Genomic DNA, 22,985 nt, shown 5'->3' with positions numbered 1-22,985 from the left:
AGAGCTCTTCGCTATGCACTTCTCGGCAGTGGGACAGATTATAATGATAGTTGATCACAATCCAATTGGACAGGGAGATGAAAGCCCTTATAAAACATCTCAGTGCAACCCGCTCTTGTTGTTCCAAAAACGTATAGATGTAGGATTCGTTATCGTATTTGACCGCTTGGCGTCCAGTGGAAAGCTCTGGTGGGGGAGACGTTGCGACAGGCAAAATAATTAAACAATGTTATTCTGTTCTCGTGTTGTTTTATCACCTGAGAAACCGCGGAGATACCCGGTTATGCATGGAGTCGTCGTGTGCAATAGGAATCCCTAATTTCCGTGCGTGTCCCAGGAAGTTGGAGCTGGATTTGGCTTTGATTTGAACAAAACCTCCTCCACTCCTTGCTTGTCCAATAAACTGTTAATTACATGTGTGTGTTTGTTTTCTTCCCTTAACGGTCTTGCCTATTTAAGCTATAATGTTTTGGTTTTATAAACTCATTCTGGAAGATTCACTGACATTTACGGACACGACACTGGTACTGGTCATCCTAAGTAGCCAACAACCCCACTCTGTTCCTGAGCTGAAAGCTCCCCCAGATCCAGCTGTTACAGCTAAGGCAGGCAGGTGGAGTTTTTTTTTTTTTTTTTTTTTTTTTTTTGTCGACGATAGGGGAAAACGTGCGCGGTAGTCCAGGATCAAGGGTCTTTTGCTTCTTCTTGATTTTCTTTGCTTCCAGCATGTAATTCTTGCCTGCCGGCTCGATCTTTTCTTTCTTTTCGGTCTCCTTGCAGATATGTCGTCATTACCTGTCTCAAACGAAATGAAATAGCAAAAACTCCTGTCGGCAGGCAATTAATTTCAAAAAGAACGAAAGGAAATCGAGCATAACCAATATCGGCACGCGTCCGCGAGTAACACCAAGCCAGCAACCAGGTTTATGGGATTGCGTTGTCGTACCGAGTAGCACCGAAAACAAGTGCACGAGAAACGGCACACAGCCGGTTGGCTACCCTCTTTATCCTATCAATCCCAATGATTTTTCTGCAGTGTTTGATCGAGGGCTAAATGGTGAGACATTCGTCAAGTTTTAGTCCTTTTACAGTTTTTTCTTACTGTCAGTATATATATACATATACACAACATCGTCACACTATGTATTTTTTTTTCTGTACGGACGAAAGGTAGGAAAAGGCAAGTTGCATATTAAACGCCACCGGCTACCCGGGTTCAGAATCGACTGGTGGTGACCATTAGGATTGGCCTAGCCCTAGGTACGCCAAAAAGGCAAGGCTTTGGTTCTCGTCTCTCATGCGTAGCCATAGCCGAAGGCTGTGTGGGGTCGTGTTAGTCTTTAATGGGCTCAAGGAGTTTTTGGTGTCGTACGACGTGACGAGTTGCTGTTCGACCATAGACCCGTTTGCAGTGGCCCAGTATAAAAATAACACACCCTCTACATTTCCGATCGGTAGGGATTAAATTCCAAGAGAAATACCATTCGTGGCTTCGGACGCATAGTCATGCATGAGTGAGTGAAGAATGAAATGGTAGGTCAAACAAGACTGATATTGATGCTGTGATGCACCCCGGTTCGCGACCGGTCGATGTGTAATAGCAAGGACTCACCATATGTAATGGTTGGCTCGTAGAGGTTAATGGTTACTTCAGGTTAGTCATAGTCAGTACATGGGTGAGCGCAATCTTGCATTAGACCCAGAATATCATATTGTCGGAATTGCGTAGCAGGCCAGCATATTTGTTGCTTCTTCTCTCCTCTTTTTATTGATAGACAGAAAGTCGGGGCCATAATGGCAGAGCTGACCTTGAAAAGCAAAGACTAAAACATCATTCATCAAGAACCGGCACCGGTCCGTGTCCGACTTACAATCCCTGTCGTTCAACCAAGGAAATGGCGCGTGGCTTGTCAACGGCTGAACCCCGAGATAAGAGAGGGTAGAGGGCTTGTTCTCGCATGCTTGTATTCTGCCTGCCGGCTTAATGTTTCTCTTGCTTTTCTAGTGCATCGAAAAAATGAGAAACAGTTTCTTCCCAGATTTTGAGCTCGTTGAAAAGAAAGGCACTTTTGAGGCAGCAAAAACATTGACGATGGCCTTTCTCGGTGTTGGCAAAACCGGAATTTGAGGAAGCTGCTCAAACTACTCGTCTACTACTAGTGGCCGTCAACCAGTGTGGGGGTGGGCCGATACCCCTCCCCGCAGACCTTCAGCCGGGAACGACAAGTTTTAGCGCCCCTGACCAATGGAGAGCCCTCGGAGGGCAGGCAAGATCTCAGCAGGTTTGTGAATCCCCCAGGATCGGAGAGTTCCACTAGATGAAATATAGGTAAAGTAAGATGCGGTAGGTTTTGCGAGTTTAGTGTAACACAAGGATAAAAACACTGTGGCGGTCAGAGCCACCGATCGCGCCCTGGCTAGGCATGGAAGCAAATTTTGTTCGATTGGAGAGGGGTCGGTCGGGGGTAAGGAAGGGGTTTCGAAAAGCTGCCCTACTTCTACCTACCAAGGCAGGTAGGTACCTTGGAGAGTTGCTTTTCCCAAAAAGCAAACATGACATGGCTGCCTTGATGCCCAAAACTGATCGATTGACGAGGCGGGCTGAGGCGAGGCGGTGGCAGGCAAGTCTGCTGACCTGCAAGGAAGGAAGAAGCAGAAATATAAACGGACCTGTCAGGTTTGACAGAGACAGTTGCCGTTTCCCATTTGCTGCTCCCAAGCCCCCGCGCCTCTAGACTCCTTCCACCGAAGCCCCTCTCCAGCCTATCCTCTTATGGAACTCGCCCTTTTTACAGGCACATGACACTGCCGATCGCACTCTGTACTCCCAGGCTCAGGAGTTATACATCCCCCATGGTCTGTATAGCCAAAAGGAAAAAAAAGAAAAAAAAAAAAGCCCGCAAAGTGTTCTCCGGGTGATCCGCTCGGACTGTACATCCGGGTATCTGTTCGGATGAAGAAATCATCCAGAGCTAATCTTTAATCGGGAAACACTGCACCGCTCGCGGCATTCCTTGCGATGTTCTTTACATGGTGCCAAGAATAAGTGACCGGGGGGGAGCGGAACGGGATGTTTGTGATGAACAACTACCCGTCACCGGCTAGACTGGGTTAGCAAGGGGATGGATGGTATCACTGTGCTTATCAACCCGCAAGTACCTATACAAGATGTGTTGCCTAAGGCGCTGAGGGTCTAAAAATATGATATGTGACGAGAAGAAGGGGAGTGGGACGGAACATGCAAGATGGGAGAAAAAGTGCTCAGGCAGCAGAACCAATTAAGGACTAGGGCAGGTAATTGAAGAAAAGACGTCAAGGACCAAGCAGTCTTTGCTTTTTGGGGTTCTTGCCATGACGGAGAATTAATAGAAAGTTTGTCGATTTTAAGAGAGAAATGACGCAGTCTTGACATTAATCCAAAGGAGTGCTGATGTATCTTGCATTCAAACTTGGCAAGAACAAAAAATGGATAAAAAAATAAATAAGAGAAAAGTACAGGAAAAACAACAACGCCAAAGCTCCCTGGCTTGTCCATAATCCTTGCGCCTCGCAAAATTCCGAAAGTGAAAAAAAATTACATGATACAAGAAATCAAGAAAAAACGAAAAGAATAATAACAAGGAATAGATCCAACCTGATGATGCAGTCTTATGGTATTCTGTGCCGTGAGCCACCATGATCTTTCTGTGCTTTTTGTTGTTTCCCAGCCTTATTTATCCACATTAGGAAATAAGGAAAGAAACGAGAAGGGATGAGGGAAAAAAAAAAAGAGAAAATGAGGGGAGCTGAACACTCAACCCCTCTTCCTCTGGTGTTTGGTCTTTCGATCTAGAGCTTCAAAAGCCCCTAGGAGGGCTGCGAGAACCGCCACGCGCCTCTCGCGAGGGCATCCATGGGACAGTCCTTGGGTTTAGTTGCTCGTGGCAATGAGCTAGAAGGTCCAAGTTAGCTCAACTACACTCTAGATCATAAGCACTATTGCTGGTTGCAAATGCCCAAAAAAGGCCTCCTCGTGCGAGAAGAACGCTAGTCAATACTTCAACTTACAGCATATTTGGTCGTTCCTGGTGTAGTACGGTATCTCTGGCCGACATCGGATGTGTGACTGGAGGGTATTCCTATACCTGCCACACCACTCTGCGACGATGGTCCTCCTGTGACCACAGCTGTAGTCCATCTGCAAAGGGTAGCGTTGATTAGTTATGGCGTCTTTTTTAGAAACTTTCCATGTGGGTATTCTTTGGATGGAGTAAGATGACAAGAACATACATATTGATATGTACACATATTGGCCGAGATGTGTGGCGAGATGGGATGATTTTTGGTTCAAGATGCAAAGACCAAGCAGGTGTGCGGCTTGGTTGATTATAGGACGAAGTTTGCCGTTAAATTAGCCGCGGCCAGACGCGAATGGTGAGGTGAATAGGGCAAGGCAAGAATTATGTAGCCAAGTCGAGTCTCAAGAGAGAAAAAAGAAAGACAAAATAAAAAAGAGGCCTTCGTATACACAGGATCCGGCAGTCTGGATGGGATCAAGAGACAAAGATATGTTATACGCTATGTTGTACAGTAATGTGGACCGTCGAGGTGGAGGATGAGATGCAGAACGAGGAATAAGCTTGTTCTCGTGAGGCTGGGTTTCTCGGGATATATATCTAATACCGGAACCATTGGAGAAGGCGTTCTTGTCGAGACGGGCAGGGACAGGATAGTGTTGACTTTATCTAATTACTGGGACCCTCCAAGACGATCGAGCTGGCTCCATTTCCAATGCCCTGGCCAAAAGGATGATGTTTTTCCTTCTGCAGCCCTGATCCTGGCCGAACCTTGTAAAAGGCTCTTCGGAGAGGGCTGTGGGGTGGTTGTATTTTTTTTCTTTTTTTTCTATTCTTCTTCAGCGTACTAGCAGGGGTGCATGGTAGTGGGTGCGTGCGCCAATGCCAGCAGAGTAGAGGGTGTGCAGCGTTCAATTGAGACCCTCCACAGGTACCACACAGCGAATGCAAGCGGTGGAGACTGGAGGGGGGTGGGGCGTGTAGGACTGGACCAAACCCATGGGTAAAGAGGTGTGTGTGTGTGTGTGTGTGCGAATTGAAGGGGGAGGACAGGGCGCACAAGCGACCGTTGTGTGCAGTGCAAACATCCAAACAACCTCCATACAGAACGTTGTAGCCTGCAGAGTTCACCCAAGCAGGCTCAGATCCATCCAAATTTGGAATTGCCGGTGAAGGGTAGCAAGCGCCAGGCCAGGGACGTGCGGGCATGCACGATCAAGTTGCGAGGCCAAGGCTCAGGCTATTAGCAGTGTTGGTCTCCTCTCTCCTCTCCTCCCCTCCATGTCTCGCTATCTGACCGTTCATGCCTGTTCCCAAACCGGTCGAACTCAAGGTAGGTGGGTGTTCGTCTGTGGAAAGTACAGTACTGAGTAATAAGGTACCTTTTTTTCGTAGTAGCTTGGAGATCTATGACCGTCCCACCAAACCGTTTTGGAGACCCACAATGAATGGCTAAGGGAAATGGATGGATTGGATGACAGCAGATCGGTGTATAGCGGTCATCCTGCTTGCTATCGCCCGACATACTTTGTACCTGACTACGAACTGGGGACTGACTGACTTTGTCACCCTCGGCAATTTTATCGTATTCTTCGCTTCGCACTCCATGTAATTAACACGACTACAACATAGGTCAGTAATGCCCCTCTTCAGTAAAACGATCCAACGTGCCAATTTTCTTTAAAACCAAGCTTATGCCGAATAGGATCGCAGAAGTCCCTTCGTGGCCCTCCAAGGCCCAGGGGAAAACTCTAAATGCGGACGGTGACCCTGTGAACCAGACTTTCGGAGCAGTGTCAGAGATAAAACCCCCCATCATTGGGCAGAAATGAAGATAAACCCACAATCGGGCACCCAGGTTGGAGACGACAACGACTCGTGATTCACTGCAAACGATGCTCGCGTAAGTATTGTGTGTATTTTTTTCAAGGACGGACTAACCGAACAAGTTCTAGGCTCACGAGCAGATAAGATTGATTGAAGCATGGCTGGAACGAACTTCACCAGTCGATAATAGCACACGAAAAAAGTGAGGCGGGCCCTAGAATGGATTTCCTCAATGGTAGTTGATTTACTGTGGTACATAGCGCGTCCGCCCCACTGTCCACGTTGTTCGATGCAGTAACGTCTGACTGGTCTCCAGCTGCCATGTTCCTCTGCCGACCTCGACCTTTCTGTACTTTGTTTTGCGGTTTCTCAGCTTCTCCAACACCCACGTGTTGTGTGCGGGGAAACTTGAAGGGTGATGCGGCCAAAGTACAAGCGCAAAGTCACAATTTGATAACCGACCGCCTTTGTCTGAAAATTGAATCCCGTTTTCCCTGCTTAACCTACTACCTACAGTACAGTAGAATCATCATCGCGGCAACTGAAGAAGCCCAATCCATTCAACCCACAAAAGCGCATTGCCACTTGCACTCGGGCTCCCGGTAATATTGTTGTTGCACGCGCAGTTGCTCTGTCCCTCAATAGCTTCCTTCCTTCGTGCCCTGTTCCTAGCCTCGCCCCACGTCTGATGAACGCTGTCACAATGCATAGTTGCAATCATGTGTCAAACCAAAGGCAGTCGACCGAACATACAGAATTATTTGTTTATTAACCTGCCTTATATAGTGGGACGGACGAACCGTCATGTTATTTGCCAGGAACCTTTATTGAAATAATACCTCACTGGCTAAGGCAGCGGGCTGGATGCCAGTTTGACAACCGTAAGGGTGAATATCTGCCATCGCAGGGCAATCCCTGAGTCGACCAGACCCAGGCACTCACTGATTCCATGCTCGCCACCACGACCACGTCACGCGATTGGGAGGAAAGTCTCACCATTTCAACTCGACTCGGTAACAATTTTCGGTGTCTCCCGCACTTTTGCTGCGGCTCACCGTCTATACGGTAAAGCAGATGAAAAGGGAAGGTGTCAGAACGACAAGCGGTTATTTCAGACGCCACAGAACCACTCCGAGTACCTGGTTTGGGACTGCAGTCCCGTCTCCATACTGTTACCTGTCTCAGACGTTTGGCGTCCTGCAAGGAGGCGCAACTCAGTCCAGGCCTCTGGCCCGCCAAAACGATGATCATGTCGTCAAGGGCATGAAGAGAAGAGAAGAGGTTCCAAGTTGCCACTCTCAGAGATGGTAATTGACCCCCAGGCCTGGTAGGTAGTACAGTCCTGTACAGGGGTCTCTACTGTACGGAAATTCCTCGGACTCCTCCGTGACTTCGCGCACTGGTCCTTGGTGTAATAGCAGCCTCTCCACGATCTTCATACCAGCCATCGGCTATCAGGTCAGTTGCGTGGGCTCTCTCCAACGTGCACATGCTCATGTTTGAAAACACAAGGTGCCACAATCACGGCAGTCTTGCACAGAGTTCACACCCTCCCCCTTTTTCCCGCCCATTTGGAACCGAGTGGTTGCTCGCTTGCACAACCCTGAGAATGATGCGCAGTTACTGGTGGAGAAACGGCTGTTCCGATGCCGGCAGAGCAATCAGGGGTAGAGCGGGGAGAGGAAAATAAAAACGAAAACGATTTTTTCCCCCTTCGTTTTCTTTGTCTTTGGCAACAGCGGCGGCAGCAACGAAAAAGAAAAAAAAAAATAAGACCAAACAAAAACATGGAGCAACAAAACACCACAATAGTCCATTCCCGCCGGCGGAGGCGAACCAAACTTCGGGATCCTACTGCTTGACCGGTTGCCCACACCGGTGTCCTTAGCCCTTGTACGGGGACCACACAGTCGAAGCACGCTAGAAGCCGGGATGGAAGGATCTGATGCCCCGATTGAGCGAAGCGGGGATTGATTGATCCTGACCCAACTGCTGGCGGTGCCGCGTCCTCGGTTCCGCACCCGTGGATCTTATGGCAAGCCAGTACCGACAGAACGACCGGGTGAGTGACTCAGGAATGAGCTGATTTTGGATCCAGAGGCCGCCTCGACACTCTTGGGAAATTTTGACGGCCATCGCTTCTGAGCTGCGAAGCGGTCGAATTTTTTTTGTCCTTCTATTATGTTTTCTTTGGTAATTTCTACAGTAAGAACAAACTTCCGTCGAAGTCTTTTTGCTTCTTGTCTTTGGTGGATAGCTGTCAGGGTGTTTTACTCCATATTGACGCCAGACCTGCATCAACGTACCTACCAAGGTTGGATCAATGCCAGGTCCCCGGGCTGCCCGCTACGTATGGTATTGCTCATATCGTTGGGTACCATCTACCGTTCAACCATGGTTTCTTCGCTTAGACGCTTCGATGGCCCTTTGACTGGCCTAAACTCAGTTGTACGATGGAAGAACAGTATAGCCTGGCAAAAACCACAACCACGACAATAACAACCGGTTACCGACTGTAATGCCGCTTGATCTCCCATAACCCATAAAGGCACTATTACCAGAACGTATAGGTCGCCGATCTGAGCTTACGCAAACACACCAATAAGGTTCCCGGGGGTCTCGGGGGTTGCTCGGTATCAACTTGGAGTCCGTTCCTAGCGAGCGTATCCGCCACGAATCAGCAATCGATTTTACGTTCTTGCATCGCGCTCCCCTGGCCCGATAAAATGCAATGACCACTTCGTTGTACATGGCCTGCTATGTCAAGACCCCCGGATGAAATTTCGCATTGCAGACAGGAGGCAGGCATCTGACGCAAGTAGAGTTTTTCTCATTGTGGAGAATTCCAGCAAGCCAGGCCTGCTTATCCCAATATAGTGACGGCAAATAGCGGAGACAGTCATGTCGGTAACTTCACCAGGACATATTGACTGGATACAAGCCTATTATTGCAAGGTGCAGAAGGGCACGCTGCCGGCTGTCACTCCTTGGAATAGATCCCGGTTTTATCTGATAAGTTCTGTGATTTAATACATGCTCCTCAATTTTGAATATCGCCCTCTATGCATACGCGGTTGATCATCTCCCCACCTTGTGTGCTTCAGAGTAGCGGGCGCATGTCGCGGTCGGACATTGGGACCTCCAGTCTATGGAATTTGGAAATCTCGTACTTCGTATTCGAAGCCTGCCAGGCTGCAGGAGAAATGCTGCACAAACTCCGTTCCAGGAAGCACATGTGGGGATGGAGAGGATAAGAGAGTTTTACTCATGTGAAGACTCATGCAATCTAATTCACAAACAGATCATACCCCTAAAAAGGCCTTGATATCGCATGCGTTTTGGCATGTTGTCATAAGTGACTGACTGACTGGTTGTGGGTTTACGTCTGCAAAACTCTCTACCACGTACAGCGTAACATAGATATTATGTCAGATTTTCGCCAAATCGGCGCTACATGGAGCCATCTCACTCTAAATCTTGGCAAGTGCACATCTCTTGTATCTTACATCTTTTTTATTTCATCTTGTTTGGCCGCGGCGGGTGGCTGGCTGCAGTATTTGCGATTTGACCGCCTGTCAAGCCGTCCCGCTCGAGCCGTCCCGTCCAGTTTCTGCAGATCTACGGTTCAGGTCAGCTGTCGTCACTCGTCAGCAAAGCAGTTAATTACAACGCCAAATCCCCACAATTTTCCTGCTTTTGGGTTTTTGTTTTGGATTGCACTTGCGCCTCTTCATTTTCCTCACTATTTGGGGACAAATCAGCAAAGCTCTTTTGAAAGCTTAATGGAGAATTGAGCCGACATGAAAAATGATTCGGCCGAAAGGTGAACTATGTAAGATAAAATAATAAACTTTATGTAGAGTATATATATAATTATAAATAAAAACAAGAGGTGTGCCTCAAGTTGCAATCCAGAACTTTTCAGAGTTTGGAACCGCATCCGGTGTGAGAGAACCGGTCAAGGCTAAAAAAACACACACAAATACATCATTAAAAGACAGACAGAAGACAAAGAAAAGGGGAAGGAAAAATCTTTGTCGTGGTGAATGACCTAGGTGGGCAACAACATTCCTAGTCTAGACTAGTCGATGTTACAGTATATCGAGTTATTACGGGGTCCAGCACGTTGTCGAGCAAGGGTTTGTAACCTTCGCCCCGTAGGAGATTCCTACTGGTTTGCTGTACGCGGGATGGGTTTCTTAAAAAGGAACCAAAAGCGTGGGATGCCGTTGCAAGCATCCCACGCACACGACTCTTTCGCTTTCACCCCCCTTTCATGTGCGATTTTGCGATTGTCGTTTTTTACCCATGTAATCAGTGTATCCGCATCCGCATCCGCCTTTTTTTTTTCTTATTAAACAAAAGACACAGCAAAAGTCAATGCATATATAGTATAGTTTACTCTAAGAAAAAATCATGAAGCGCAAAGTTAGCCTGCGCGGATCGTCCCTCCAAAAGTTTACAGTAGTAGTTCTGCATGCGCCTTTGTCAGTTCTAGTTTCCCTTGGGGACGCGTACAAAACCTTGTTAGGCAAAGACGTAGCTCTTTGCCAAGGATCGGCGGCAACTACGGAAGGAAAAAAAAAAAAAAAAAAAAAAAAAAAAAAAAAAAAAAAATGAAGGGCTGGATTCGCGGAATAAAAGCGCCCCTGCGAGCGCCCCTGCGGGCCAAGCAGACCGACAATAGGAAAGTCCGTGGTGGGTGTCAATCGTTTCGGGATTAATGGCGACAAGCATGTGCATTGTACAGTGAATGAAGAGTTTCTTTTGCAGTATATTCGTCTTTATATCAAATGACGAAGCGTAGAGAAAGAGAAAGAGAAACAGAGACAGAAAGACAGAGAGAGAGAGAGAGAGGACGAGGCGATTGTGTCTTTCGCTGCGCAGTTCAAACGTACTCTACAGTAGAGCTCGCATTCGGATACCAGCGCTGAGGCATTTCTCTCCTTTTTTTTTTCTCATCTACAAAATAGCCTCCGGCCCGGCCCCTGTTTTCGGTTTCTCTCTCGGTGAGCAAGAGCTCGCCATGCCTGGGAGATTTGTTCCAGAGTCGGCGTAGCCACGTGGGACCCGACCGGTGAAGTCTTGTCGACTTTCCCTGATACGGGGATACACCCCCGCGCTTGCATTAGCAAAGAATATTATTCAAGCTAGGTTTATTTTCCTTGCACGCACATGAAAAAGAAGAAGAAAAAAAAAACTGTAATAAGTAAGTTTCAGCTCTGTTGGCAAGTACCTAGGTACGCAAGCGTTATATCGAAGCCTGGGCAAACTTTTCCCAAAGACCAAAGCAATTTCGAGATTGAGTTTCTTTTTTTCCTTTTTCATCTTAGGTTTTCTTGCAACGGTTTATGCATCGAAATCAGCGCGCACCTGATGCAGCCTTTATGCCGGGTCTGGATCGGAGAATTATCCCCTTTTTGCATATACCTACCTAAGCTGCATGTTCGTCTGGTTCTTGAGTTTCTACTGTATGGTATATACTGTATGGCGAATGCAGTTCGGCCCGTGGTGACGTTGTCCTCTGGACCTTAATATAACAAATTGTAAACAGATCGCTTTCTTCCCCGTTTTTATTTTTTTGATCTCTCTCCTTCTTCACATGAAAATCTCGCGCAAAAAAACAAAGCTCGTCATCGCGAGCCGAGGCGTTTCTCGTCAGGAACTAAATACCACTTTGGGCATCTCCCCTGACCACTACACTAAGAAGAGTGATGATCAGCATGCATACGTCCATATCCCTATTGCCGGCGCCATCCATCTTTAGTGTTCAGCCTCGAGGTCGTCATGGTGGATAAGAGGACTAGCCTCAATATATCATGCAGTAGAGCTTTGCGTCATCTGCAATCGCAGTGCTACAGGCCTCGTAATCTTGGCTACCTACGATCCAAATCACTGCTTTTAATGCTGGTCACGATGGATGCACGCTCGCCCGGAAACGCAGTGAGTAATTATAATTCGTGATAGTAAGTGCATTAAGCGCCGGTGTGTACAGTCTATGCCGGTTCTACCCAACGGTGGAGTGTAAGTAGCCCATGAATTTTTAAGAAAAATATCTGCGGAGACATGATGGCTGTCCATGCTATCATCAAGGCAACAGAATAGCCGAGCAAACCCCAAAGCTACCAATTAGATGGCCCTGCTTGCCCGTGACCGATTTTCCCTATACCTCTTCTCCTTACCCGCAAGCTTTCTTCTCTTCTTCCAGGAGCGATTTAGATCGCCGCGGTTCTCCCAGAACCATTTCTGGAAGTCCGAAGTTGGCGCCTTCTCGCCGCTTGCCGTGGCCGCTTCAGATGTAGAGGCGTTGTTATCATCGGCTTCGTCGTCGTCTCCATCCTCCTCTTCATCTTCGGCAATATCATACTCCTCGCCAGGCGGCGGCCAGAATTTGAAGCTGCGGTTGTGATGCGCTGTATCCGGCGTCGGTGCCGCGCTGCGGATATTGCGGTGCTCCCAATCCTGGCGCGTAAAGGGGGTCATGGGTGGTTGTAGGCTGCCGTTGTTGCCTTCGTCCTCCATATCCTGGTCATCAAAGTCTTCGCCGCCAAAAAAGGTGAATCCAGCCTTCTCCTCAGAAACAGCCGCAGCCTCCTTGTCGTCAGGCTTCGGACGCTTGTACAGTGCTTCCAGTGGGTGAACCGAGGCTTTGCCAGGGGTGACTGGTGTAGCGGATGGTATCTTGATTGTCAGGCTCATGACGGAGCTTGCAGACTTGGGTCTGGGCGATTGTGTTTTGGGGACTGCACTCAAGGCTTCATCCTTTCTAGGTGAAGGCGTTTCCGGGATAGATATGGAGTCCGGTCGAGGTTTCTTCGGTGGTGGCATCTCGTTCGAGGCTTCCTCCTCCTCGCTTTCCTCGTCGGAAGCCTCGTCGGAAGATGTGTCACTGCCACTGGAACTGGTGGTATCTTCAGCATCTGGCTCTGCTGGCGTCGGCTTGCGTTCAGCTTGTGCATCGCCCTCCGCTGCCGACGACGTATCTGCCGATAACGACTTTTCATTCCGCGGTTTTGCTGTAGACCGTGTCGATCGCACTGCCTCTACAACATTACCGTCCTGATCGACCCAGCCAGTGCCCTCCACGTACTCTGTCGGAACAGACTTTGACGATGTGGAACTCTTCAAGAATGTCGGGAAAGTCTTTGTCTTCTTGAACTCGTGGATCACGACAGTCTTGTCCTTCTTCTTCCGCTTCTTGACCGAGCCATCCTGTTCAGTAGAAGCTGCTGCTGGCAGCACCGTCCTAATCAGACACTCGGGGCCCTCTGTGTAGACAGACTTTTGCTCTCTGCGCTTTTTCTTGTCTTTGGCCTTGTCCTTGTCCTTATCCTTCTTCTTGCTCTTGTCTTTAGACTTGGCCTCGCGTGCTTCCTTAGGCGAAACGGTCCAACCGCGTTTAACCTTGCGGCCCTCCTCAAGCTCGACACCAACGATCTCCTCATCATCCCTCTTGCGCTTCTTGCTGCGATCCTTTTTCTCCTTGTGTACCTTCTCCTTCTTGACCTTCTTTTCCTTGTCGCCAGACCGCTGCTCCTCCTCCTCCTCCTCCTTGCGCCGTGCCATGATGAGATCCTCTTTGCTTTGCCTCGCCTTCTCGATCCTGATCTTGACGCCCTTCAGAACGGCGCCGTTGAGCTTCTTCTTGATGCGATCGGCCTCCTCAGTCGGCAGGTCGACAAAGCCGTAACGCTTTTCGGGGAAGGTCTCAAGGGTATGGTATGAGATGTTGGCAGCGACGGGGATGACTTTGGCTGGGATGATGACCTTGAGCAAATCAGGGTCTAAAGGGGTGATGTGGAGGCGGGTGGTGGTGGTTGGGGTAGATGTGAATCTATCGCCAGCTCCTTCCATGGTCCGTCCCACTGCTGAGCCTTACACCCTCGTGACCGATCCAGTGATCAATTAGGTACACAACGGGGGTTCGGGTTGCCACTATGCGTGCAATATGGCAAGATTTTGGTGAAAATTATATTTAGTACAAGCTCTCCTGCGTCTGGCGATCCTACAGGTTTGACCGGACCAGCAAACGGTGAACCGGGGCAGTAATGACAGGTGTGGTGCGTGCGATCAATTGATCGGTTTGATTAGCCGCGTGAAAATTTCTGTTGCTTTTCTTGCGTGCGCTTTGGGAGGCGTTGTGAGCTTTGGAGGATTGACTGGGAGCAGGGGTTGAGAGGATCTTGCGGCTATATGTGGGGACTATATCGACAGATCCTGTGTTTGATTGGCTTGCGTTAATAAATCGGGGACAGTGATCCGTGCACTAGTCCGTGCGCCGTTATGATCGCTTGATTGGCCCATCACTTACTGTGTCTCAAATGTAACAGCAGCCTTGCAACATGAGTTAGTAATTACAGAATTTGCAAACCTTCTTTCTCCATTAGTCTAGTGGGATACTTTTTGGTATGCGCGAGTAAAATCGAACGATTCATCAACACATAGGAGTATATTTTGAACATTATCCCAAGCTTAGATTTCAACCTGCAGTTCGTCGCGTCACAGATGACAGCCCGTCCAAATAAGGTAAAAGTGCACACCAACTGTGGAGTCGACGGAGGGAAGTTTTCGTCTCAACTTGTATCAGATGCCCGAATTAAACTAGCGCAGCCGCCCTTCGTCCCCTGAATCCTGGCCCAAACGCTTATGCCCTGCAGAAGAGCCTCATTCAACTTCACGTCAAGTTCTACCAAACAATCCCTCGGGGGTTGAAACAATTTTTTCGGCCTTGTTACTCCTCGTCCAGGGGTGGCAGCCACACAATTCGCTGTTCTGGATGGAATTACCCAATTTGAACCACAGTTTGAGCATGCATTTGGCCCCGCCCCTGATAGTAAACGAAATGGGCAGTCCCGGCAAACGCGTTCCGCGGATGCCTTTAAATGTGGACGCAAGATCCTCTCCATCTTGATCTGGTCTCTTACTATTTCTTGTCATCCCGCTCTTCGCTATTGATCTGTCGATCCGGTCGGTTTCCTCCAACTCTTTACTTTCGTTCACGGTTACCTTCTGGAAGGGTGCCTCTTTTTCTATTATTATTACTATTAAATTTTGATCTGTAATCAAACAGCAGTTTCTAAACCTCGTCATTCCCTCAAAAATGAAGTTCTCTTTCGCTGCCCTTGTCTTTGGCGCCTCGTGCGCCATCGCCAGTAAGCTCCCGCGACATCCCCACTCTTCCCAATTTGGTAATTCAAAAATAACAAGTGACTGACCAACCACGTCCCCATCAGGCCCTCTGGTCGAGCGCAACCTCGCCGAGCGCCAGGTCGCAGGCGCCTGCTTCGTCGTAGGCAAGACGGCACTCCCCAAGGAGGTTTCGGACGCGGCCGCGTCCATCGGCCCCAAGGTCACGTGCAACGCCGCCGTCAAGACGCTCAACGGCGTGCCCGACGTTACCGAGGGCACCACCTCGTTCAGCAAGATCAACTTTGCCAACTCCAACCTGTCGCCGCTGGCGTTTGCGCTCGAAACCTTCAAGACGGCTACGCCGCTCGCCAGCACGGACCTCAAGAAGTTCCAGGCGGAAGTGGACGTCTACACGGCCACCGAAGCCGGCATCCGCTCCGTCGGCGGCAACTTCGCCACCATCAAGATCCCCAAGTTCTTCTTGGCAATGCAGATCAGCAGGATCCAGACGGCCCAGGGCAACCCTCCCAAGAACGCCGCCCAAGACATCGATCACCTGAGGGACAAGGTCCTGAAGAACGCGCCCAGGGAGAGCAAGGCACTGCTGGACCAGGTCAGGGAGCTTGCTACCATCCGTGCATGAACAAATGAGGAAGAGTGGGGGCTTTCATCGTCGGTAGCAAATAATTGTGTAACAACACAGTATAATAAAGCTGCTTCTTACGATGATACCAAAATGTGCGAGGCATGTAAAATGTCAAAAAGTCCAAGTAACCAATCTGTCGGCGAGAAACTAGTCACGGTGGGGCTTTGAGATCTATCCCGCGTATCGTCAAGGTATCAATGCAACATTATTATAACGTAGGTACATGAGGGATAAATGAGATCATCCCGGGTAAAATATCATACAGAGAGTAGAGAAAACCCTGGCTTGCCTGTCCAAAAAGGGAAGGGATTTTGTTTTTTTTTTGTTACATTGTTAGCATAAACAAGTCTTTCCCGCACAACTCATCGCATATCATCGCATCAGCGGACCCGTCGAGTATCAAAGTCGAGCCTGCTTCACTATTGGGTCTTGCCTTGCTGCTGCTCCCTGGCTTCGAGGCCAGCGGCACGCCACCAGACGTCGCTGCCCCATCTGATGAGGCGCTCCGCAGCGCCAGTCGGGGTGGCAGCAGGGCGCACGTCGAGGTAGAAGACGGGCTCGCCAGTGGGCTCCGGCGGACCGGAGTAGTAATCGATAACGTAGCGGACCTCCTTCTTTTGGCCGTTGAAATCTCGCTGGACGTACCAGTCATGGCGATCAAAAGGCGGCTCGGTCCTACTCATATCAAAGAAAAAAGTTGGGAAATTAAGTCAGTCACTAGCACCACAAGTAAAGAGATTCTGTTTTCAGCGGGGGAGGGAAAGAAACAACAACAAAGCAAGGGTACTCACTCAAACTTGGAGGGATAAAGCCAGCCCATGACCTGGAAAAACGCCGCCTTTGGCGTCATGTCCTTGGGCCTGCCCTGGAACCTGACAAGGCTAGGAACGACGGGCTCGGCGCCCTCCTCCCTCTCGAGCCTGCGCAGAATCTGCGGGGCTCTCTCCTCTCCCTGCCGGCTGATCTGCCAGCCGCGGATCAGACCCTTACTGAAGCGCCTCTCCCAGTCGACAATCTCGGCCCAGGCGCCCTCGTTGAGGAAGTTGTGGCAGGCAACCATGGCCTCGACGGCGGTGGGGTCCGTGTCGGTGTAGCCCTTTCGCAGGAGGGCGTGGTACATTTGCTGCGGCGACGGGTACTCCCAGTTGCCCTCGCCGCCGCCGCGCGGGATGGAGGAATGCTCGCGCTCGGTTGGCAGCGCGACGGTTTGGTTCGGGGCCGGCGCGTTAGACAAGTCAGGGAACATGTAGTTGAGGGGGTTGAGGCGGGAGAAGGCGGACTGCTGTTTCTGTGCAGGGGCCTGGTCGTGGGAAACGGGGCATGATGATGGTGGTGTTGCTTTGGTCGAACTGGCGTTGGTTGCTGCTGCTGCTGGGTTCAGGGCGTCGATCGTCTTCTTGTGCATCGGGCAACCGGGCTATGGTGAGGCCATCTGTTAGTGTTGTACTGTTTTAAATTTTATTTTGTCAAAACCGTATATTCCGCGTGCAAATCAAGGCATACCGGTGGTGTTCCAGCGGGCGTGTTGGGATGCGGTGCGGCCGGTGCGGACGCAGGCGGCGCAGGAATGTCTGACCAAAACCAACCCATGGTGTCTTGGTTTTTGCGGTTTATGTGACTAGGTGGTGTTAGGTAAAGTGAAGTATCAACGGAGGAAGTCAGAGTCGCAGAAGAATTTGAGATCGATTGGAAGTAGTTGAGGGAGCGTCGTCGTTGAAATCTTTGCAAATAATCCGAACGTTTTGACACCCAGTCCCAAGAGATCGTTGTCTGCTCAACTTTTCTCTCCAATAAACTTGGGCGCATTGAAATTCTAGGCTCGGTTGGGTCCATCGATAAGGAATTTTTCGGGTTCTTCCAGATCATGCTCAAGCAATTAATTTTGCAGGGATTGTTCCTTAGCAAAGGGGGATCATTACGTCAGACAACGGGCCCTGCTTGTCACATTTGATCGGATTTTGTCCCACACCATAGATTAGCTCTAGCACCATGCATTGATTCGTCATTGATTGAACGAACCCGCTCGTTTTACTAGTCTAGAGGTCGACACCACCATTCGTGGATGCTCCTACGGCCTATTCCCTCTTCGCCATCAGTCCTGCCATAGACCAGACAGAATAGATACACCAACCATGTCAACATAGAAATCCTGCCCGGCGCGGCATTATTTGCATCTCCTACGGACTCTGACCGAACCGACTTCGACCATGTTCCTACAACCCCTGGGCCTTCGGTGCCCTGCTCTCCGTGTCGCCTCCCGGCCGTTCCGAAGTTCAATAATAGCCCGAGTCCACGATGCACGAGGTGCAACCAGAACCTTTAGATGCGGCGGTTACAACAGGTCCAGCGCATCTAAACAACCAAGTTTTAGTGCGCTGGTAGGAAGGAGAACAGCGTCGCATCATGGCGGCGGCCAGCGAAACAACGGGCAGAGGAGGATTCTCATGTCCAGGATAGGCGGCACAGGCGCAGCTACATTGGGAACCGCGGCCTTCGTTCAGCTATCTGAGCAAGAAAACGATAATGCAGACGAGACGGGCGAGGATCGTATGTTGGCCGCGTCGCGTGACGAGATTGCGAAGCGCTTAGACGACGACGACCATGGGCTCTCACGCGCACGCCACGGCATCATATTATTCCTCGACTTGTACGTTTGGGAGCCTTTGTGCACGGGCTTCCGTTTCCTGCATCTGGTGTGCATCTTTGTACCAGTCATACTCGCCGTACCGGCAATCTGGATCGGTCGCAGGTTGCCGGACAAGGATAACGAGAGGACCGGTACGCTATGGTGGTACGGGTTCCTAGTGCAGAGCATGGAGTTCGCCGGTCCGGCCTTTATCAAGCTCGGCCAGTGGGCTGCATCAAGGTCTGATATATTCCCGACCGAGATGTGCGAGACCATGTCTAGGCTGCACTCGCACGCGCCGGCGCATTCTCTACACGCCACCAAGCGCATCGTCCAGGCCGCATTCGACGGTAGACCTTTTGATGAGATATTTGACGAGTTTGAGGAGAAGCCATTGGGTGTTGGAGCCATTGCCCAGGTTTACCGTGCCAAGCTCAAGCCGGACCTTGCCGCGCCGGGTGATGTGGATCTGGCCGGCCATGAACAGACGGCCAGGCGCAAGGTGAGAAAGAACGTCGAGACGGTGTTCAAGAGCACGCCAAAGCGAGTACCCTCGTCGTACGTCGCGATCAAAGTGCTGCATCCGGGCGTGGAGCGAACGGTGCGGCGCGATCTACGCATCATGGGATTTTTTGCCAGAGTTCTCAACACCATTCCCACCATCCATTGGCTGTCGCTTCCCGACGAGGTGGAACAATTCGGCGAGATGATGCGCCTGCAGCTCGACTTGCGCATCGAGGCCGCCAACCTAAGTCTGTTCAGGAAGCACTTCCGCGACCGCTCGACTGCTTGGTTCCCTTTCCCCTACACCGAGTTCACAACGCGAAACGTACTGGTTGAGGAGTTTGCGCAAGGGATTCCACTTGCGGACTTTTTGGAAAACGGCGGCGGCGTTTTCCAGCACGACATCGCAGCCGAGGGCCTCGACGCGTTCCTGCGCATGCTGCTGCTCGACAACTTTGTGCACGCCGACCTGCACCCAGGTAACATTATGGTTCGCTTCTACCAGGCCGAGCAGCCAGACCTGCCACAAATGCCGCTCAAGCGCCGATCACAAAATGGGGGACCGCCTAGCCAACCACCGCAAAAGTCAGAGTCGCAAGTGGACGTGACTGAGCAGGTTCTCTCCCGGCTGCGGCCATACAAAGGCCGCGAGAACAAGGCGGCGTGGGAGGAAGAGCTGCGCAAGATTGACGACGAAGGATTCCGACCGCAGCTCATCTTCATCGACACAGGGCTGGTGACGGAGCTGAACGCGAAAAACCGGCGCAACTTCCTGGACCTCTTCCGTGCCGTGGCAGAGTTTGATGGGTACCGGGCTGGCGTACTCATGTGCGAGCGGTGTCGGCAGCCGGACGCGGTGCTGGATAAGGAGGTTTTTGCGCTGAAGATGCAGAAGCTGGTGCTTGACGTCAAGTCCTCGACTTTGGCGCTGGGCAACGTCAAGATCGGCGACATTCTGCAGAGTGTCTTGTCCATGGTGCGTACGCACCACGTCCGCGTCGAGGGCGACTTTGTCAACGTCGTCATAAGCATCCTGCTGCTTGAGGGCATCGGGAGGAGCCTCAACCCAGACTTGGACCTGTTGAGCAGCTCGCTACCCATCCTGCGCGAGCTCAGTGCGCAGAGCGGCGGGCAGATGATCAAGCAGGGCGACCTGAGCATGATAAAGTTCTGGGTCGGGTTGGAGGCGAGGAGGTTTCTGCAGGCGAGTATTGAAGATGTGAGTATCCCTCCTCCTTTCGGATCCTTGGTGGGAGTTTATACAGATGGGCTAATTGACTGTCTGTACAGGTCGAGCGTTGCGTGAAATACGATCTCCTCTCACCCAATGTGTAATTCAAGAGGCAATTCTTTTTTTGGGATGACGAATGTATAATGTTTATCAGCGGCTGGATGGCGAGTGGCGTTCCGACGGGTATTTCAGGGGTAAAGCATCAGGCACCACGTTTTTGCATTACTTTTGACGTATTGGTTCCTACGGAGTAAGGCCTTGGGAGATGGCCCAACTACAGGGTTCGTGTAAAATACATTAAGTAAAATCTAGAATACCCAAGAAACAGGTGTAAAGGCATGCCGAGACACCATAGATATCTTCTAAAGGTATTCGACCTTTTCTTTAAAGCGATGCCGTCTGCCTGCCAAGGTGGATCTGGCACATGCAGGTCAGCCACAGCCACCATGCACGTCAGTTGGTGCTTAGTTATGAAGTGCTTGGCCCTGCATGGAACATGCCTGGTGAGATTTTCTTCTCTTATTTATTACTCACGCCGATTGTGTGTACTGTAGTGCCTCTTTTGCCCAAAATGGCAACAGGAAAACGGTGTCGCCGTGATAGGCCTTTGTTTGCAGATTCCACAAGGTTGATTAATGTTATATAATCCTTCTTCCCGTGAAGGATGAAGTTGCACTTCAAACCATAATGACCTGTTAAAGCAAATTCAATCAGCCCAAATTACGATTACTGCTCTCCATCATTCTATCTCATCCCATCAACGAAAACCCGGCAAATATTATCGTCACTACTTTTTGACAAATTTCTTCATAATCCAGCGATCATCACCAAGGCAGCGACAATGCCTCTCCATCTACGGCCAGCCACATCAGCAGACGTGACAGAAATGGTGGACGTCTACTTCTCGGCCTTTGCCTCGTCGCCGCTAACCCAGATCGTGTTTCCGGAATTATCACCCGCCTCGCGTAAACTATGGACGGACATGCTAGCCGAGGAGCTCCACGACGCACGCGCGCACACTGCCGTCGTAGTCGACTCGCCGGCTGACTCGTCGCCCGAAAACGACGCCGGCGCCAGCCCCGACGGCAGAATCATCGCCTTCGCCAAGTGGGTGGCCCCCTCGCCCGTCCCAGACGCAACGTCGGTGCCGGCGCCGCCGCCGCGGTCCATATGGCCTGCCGACGGCGACCCGGCGTTCGCGGACGAGTTCTTCACGGGCATCACGGCCAAGCATGCCGAGATCATGGGCGGCCGGCCGCACTGGTACCTGGAGCTGATCGCGACGCGGGCCGAGGACCAGGGCAGAGGCGCGGGCGGCATGCTGATGCGGTGGGGCGTCGGGCTGGTCGGCGCGCAGGCTGCCTTCCTCGAGGCCATGGAGGGGGCCAAGGCGCTGTACGGCAGGTTCGGGTTCGTGACGGTGCAGAGGATGGACTTTGTTGCGCCGGACGGGAGGGTTGTTGGCCAGGACTTTATGGTGAGGGAGAAGGGGGAGGTTTAGGTTGGTTATTTTTTTTTTTGGGGTTGTGGGCTGTTTTACTCACTGCTGGCTGTACAGATCAGGTGGAAATGCCTTGTGATAAGGGGCACATGCGTCGGTGGGCATATCGAATGCAGTTCTGACTGGATGCCATGGGGGACAGGAACAAGGAGGAGGTCAGACTTCGAGTCGCAAAGGGATAAGAGGTTTGATGTCGGGTCAAATATCCAGCGTCATAGGCAACCCCTTTTGTCACATGTGTCGATCCATCCAACCACTACCACACTTCTTGCTCGGCCAAACCGCCGCACATTTGCGAATTAAGAGATGGGCAGTGATTGCTCTCAAACAGGGCAGTGATACACTTGATTAGAATGTCGTGCTCGTCGTCTTTCATTGCTATAAAAGCCGGCAGCTTTCCTTCCCCTAGCTCTATTCCTTCCCTTGAATCCTCATCACACAACAAGTAGCCAGGGGGAAAAACGGCAGAAACATACCAGACTCCTTCCAACAATAACAACAATAGCAACAACATCCAGCAACAATGCAGAACCTCTTCCTCATCATCAAGCTCGGCGTTGCTCCTGTCAACATGGAGACCGGGAGCCCATCAACTAGACCCAAGGTCGTCAAGCCAAAGCCCATCAAGCCAAAGCCCAAACCAACTGGTTCTGGGCCCAACAAGCCCAAGATTGCTCTTCGCGACCAGGACTTTTAGGACCGACCTACTGATGTTGCTCTCAAGCCTGCCCAACCTCAGACAAAGCCAACGCCGCGCCCCATGAAGCTCGGTGAACTGAACCAGAGGCAGCTTTCCCTAAGCGCAACCATCATAGAGATGCAGTGAGCTGGGAGGGTTGTCCGTGGCACTTTGTAAGGATTTAAATGAGTCACATATTCTGTTTGAAAATTAAAGCAATATTCAGGCACAAGCATTTCTGTTGACAGTCAAGATCTGAGGCTTTGTAAGAAGATTTACGACCACAAGCCACAAAATGGGAAACGTGATCCAGGTTGCGAGTTTATTGCCTACACATTCACAAAGCACCTTAATGACATATTCTATGCAACTTCCATCAAAAAAAGTTGGGGCTCCGGCGCGCAGGGGGCACAAAGTGACCTACAAAGCCTATGGAGACGATTGGGACAAAAACTGCAAACCGATTAGTGCCATGAATTTATGAGAGTTTCATTACAATGGTGACGACGGTAAAGCCTAGTATTGGCTTGTTGAAAAGCCGCCAAAAGCCTAGGGTAAGATAACTACTTCAAACATAAGATCATACTACCCATCAACGATTGCTGCCGTGACCGCTGCTGTTTTGCCTCCGGGCCCCCGGAGCTTCCCAATTAAGAGTACCTCCTCGGCCGTTTTTGTGGTATAAAAAAAGGCTATTTATAGCATAAAGGGTCGCTTTCCCCCACAAATCTTATGTGTGCGAGTTCTGGTACCTGACGAACCTGCATTCAGCCGCGAAGAAAACCAA

At 50.5% G+C, this 22,985-nt stretch overlaps 6 protein-coding genes across 6 annotated transcripts; 3 read left to right on the top strand and 3 right to left on the bottom strand.

Annotated features, from left to right (window-relative positions):
- Positions 1–6,550: 6,550 nt before the first annotated feature.
- Positions 6,551–6,833, bottom strand: PpBr36_05095 (uncharacterized protein; the record flags this gene model as incomplete). Its single annotated transcript, XM_029892253.1, has 2 exons — positions 6,551–6,581; positions 6,727–6,833. 2 exons carry the CDS (start codon positions 6,831–6,833, stop codon positions 6,551–6,553), a joined length of 138 nt encoding a protein of 45 aa, XP_029749958.1.
- A 5,178-nt stretch (positions 6,834–12,011) lies between these two features.
- PpBr36_05094 (uncharacterized protein) lies at positions 12,012–13,736 on the bottom strand (the record flags this gene model as incomplete). The annotated part of the gene is made up of 1 exon (XM_029892252.1): positions 12,012–13,736. One exon carries the CDS (start codon positions 13,734–13,736, stop codon positions 12,012–12,014), a length of 1,725 nt encoding a protein of 574 aa, XP_029749957.1.
- Positions 13,737–14,982: 1,246 nt separating this feature from the next.
- Positions 14,983–15,654, top strand: PpBr36_05093 (uncharacterized protein; the record flags this gene model as incomplete). The annotated part of the gene is made up of 2 exons (XM_029892251.1): positions 14,983–15,070; positions 15,116–15,654. 2 exons carry the CDS (start codon positions 14,983–14,985, stop codon positions 15,652–15,654), a joined length of 627 nt encoding a protein of 208 aa, XP_029749952.1.
- A 422-nt stretch (positions 15,655–16,076) lies between these two features.
- PpBr36_05092 (uncharacterized protein) lies at positions 16,077–17,247 on the bottom strand (the record flags this gene model as incomplete). The annotated part of the gene is made up of 3 exons (XM_029892250.1): positions 16,077–16,332; positions 16,449–17,074; positions 17,161–17,247. The coding sequence occupies 3 exons, from the start codon at positions 17,245–17,247 to the stop codon at positions 16,077–16,079; spliced, it is 969 nt and encodes a 322-aa protein (XP_029749951.1).
- Positions 17,248–17,864: 617 nt separating this feature from the next.
- On the top strand, positions 17,865–20,122 carry PpBr36_05091 (uncharacterized protein; the record flags this gene model as incomplete). The annotated part of the gene is made up of 2 exons (XM_029892249.1): positions 17,865–20,006; positions 20,078–20,122. 2 exons carry the CDS (start codon positions 17,865–17,867, stop codon positions 20,120–20,122), a joined length of 2,187 nt encoding a protein of 728 aa, XP_029749954.1.
- Positions 20,123–20,859: 737 nt separating this feature from the next.
- On the top strand, positions 20,860–22,216 carry PpBr36_05090 (uncharacterized protein; the record flags this gene model as incomplete). Its single annotated transcript, XM_029892248.1, has 2 exons — positions 20,860–21,495; positions 22,049–22,216. 2 exons carry the CDS (start codon positions 20,860–20,862, stop codon positions 22,214–22,216), a joined length of 804 nt encoding a protein of 267 aa, XP_029749953.1.
- Between the last annotated feature and the right edge of the window lie 769 nt (positions 22,217–22,985).

This window comes from Pyricularia pennisetigena, chromosome 6, assembly GCF_004337985.1.
Source record: "Pyricularia pennisetigena strain Br36 chromosome 6, whole genome shotgun sequence".
Lineage (NCBI taxonomy): Eukaryota > Fungi > Ascomycota > Sordariomycetes > Magnaporthales > Pyriculariaceae > Pyricularia > Pyricularia pennisetigena.
Note: the sequence above shows the minus strand (reverse complement) of the source record. Positions and strands in the feature narration are given on the sequence as shown.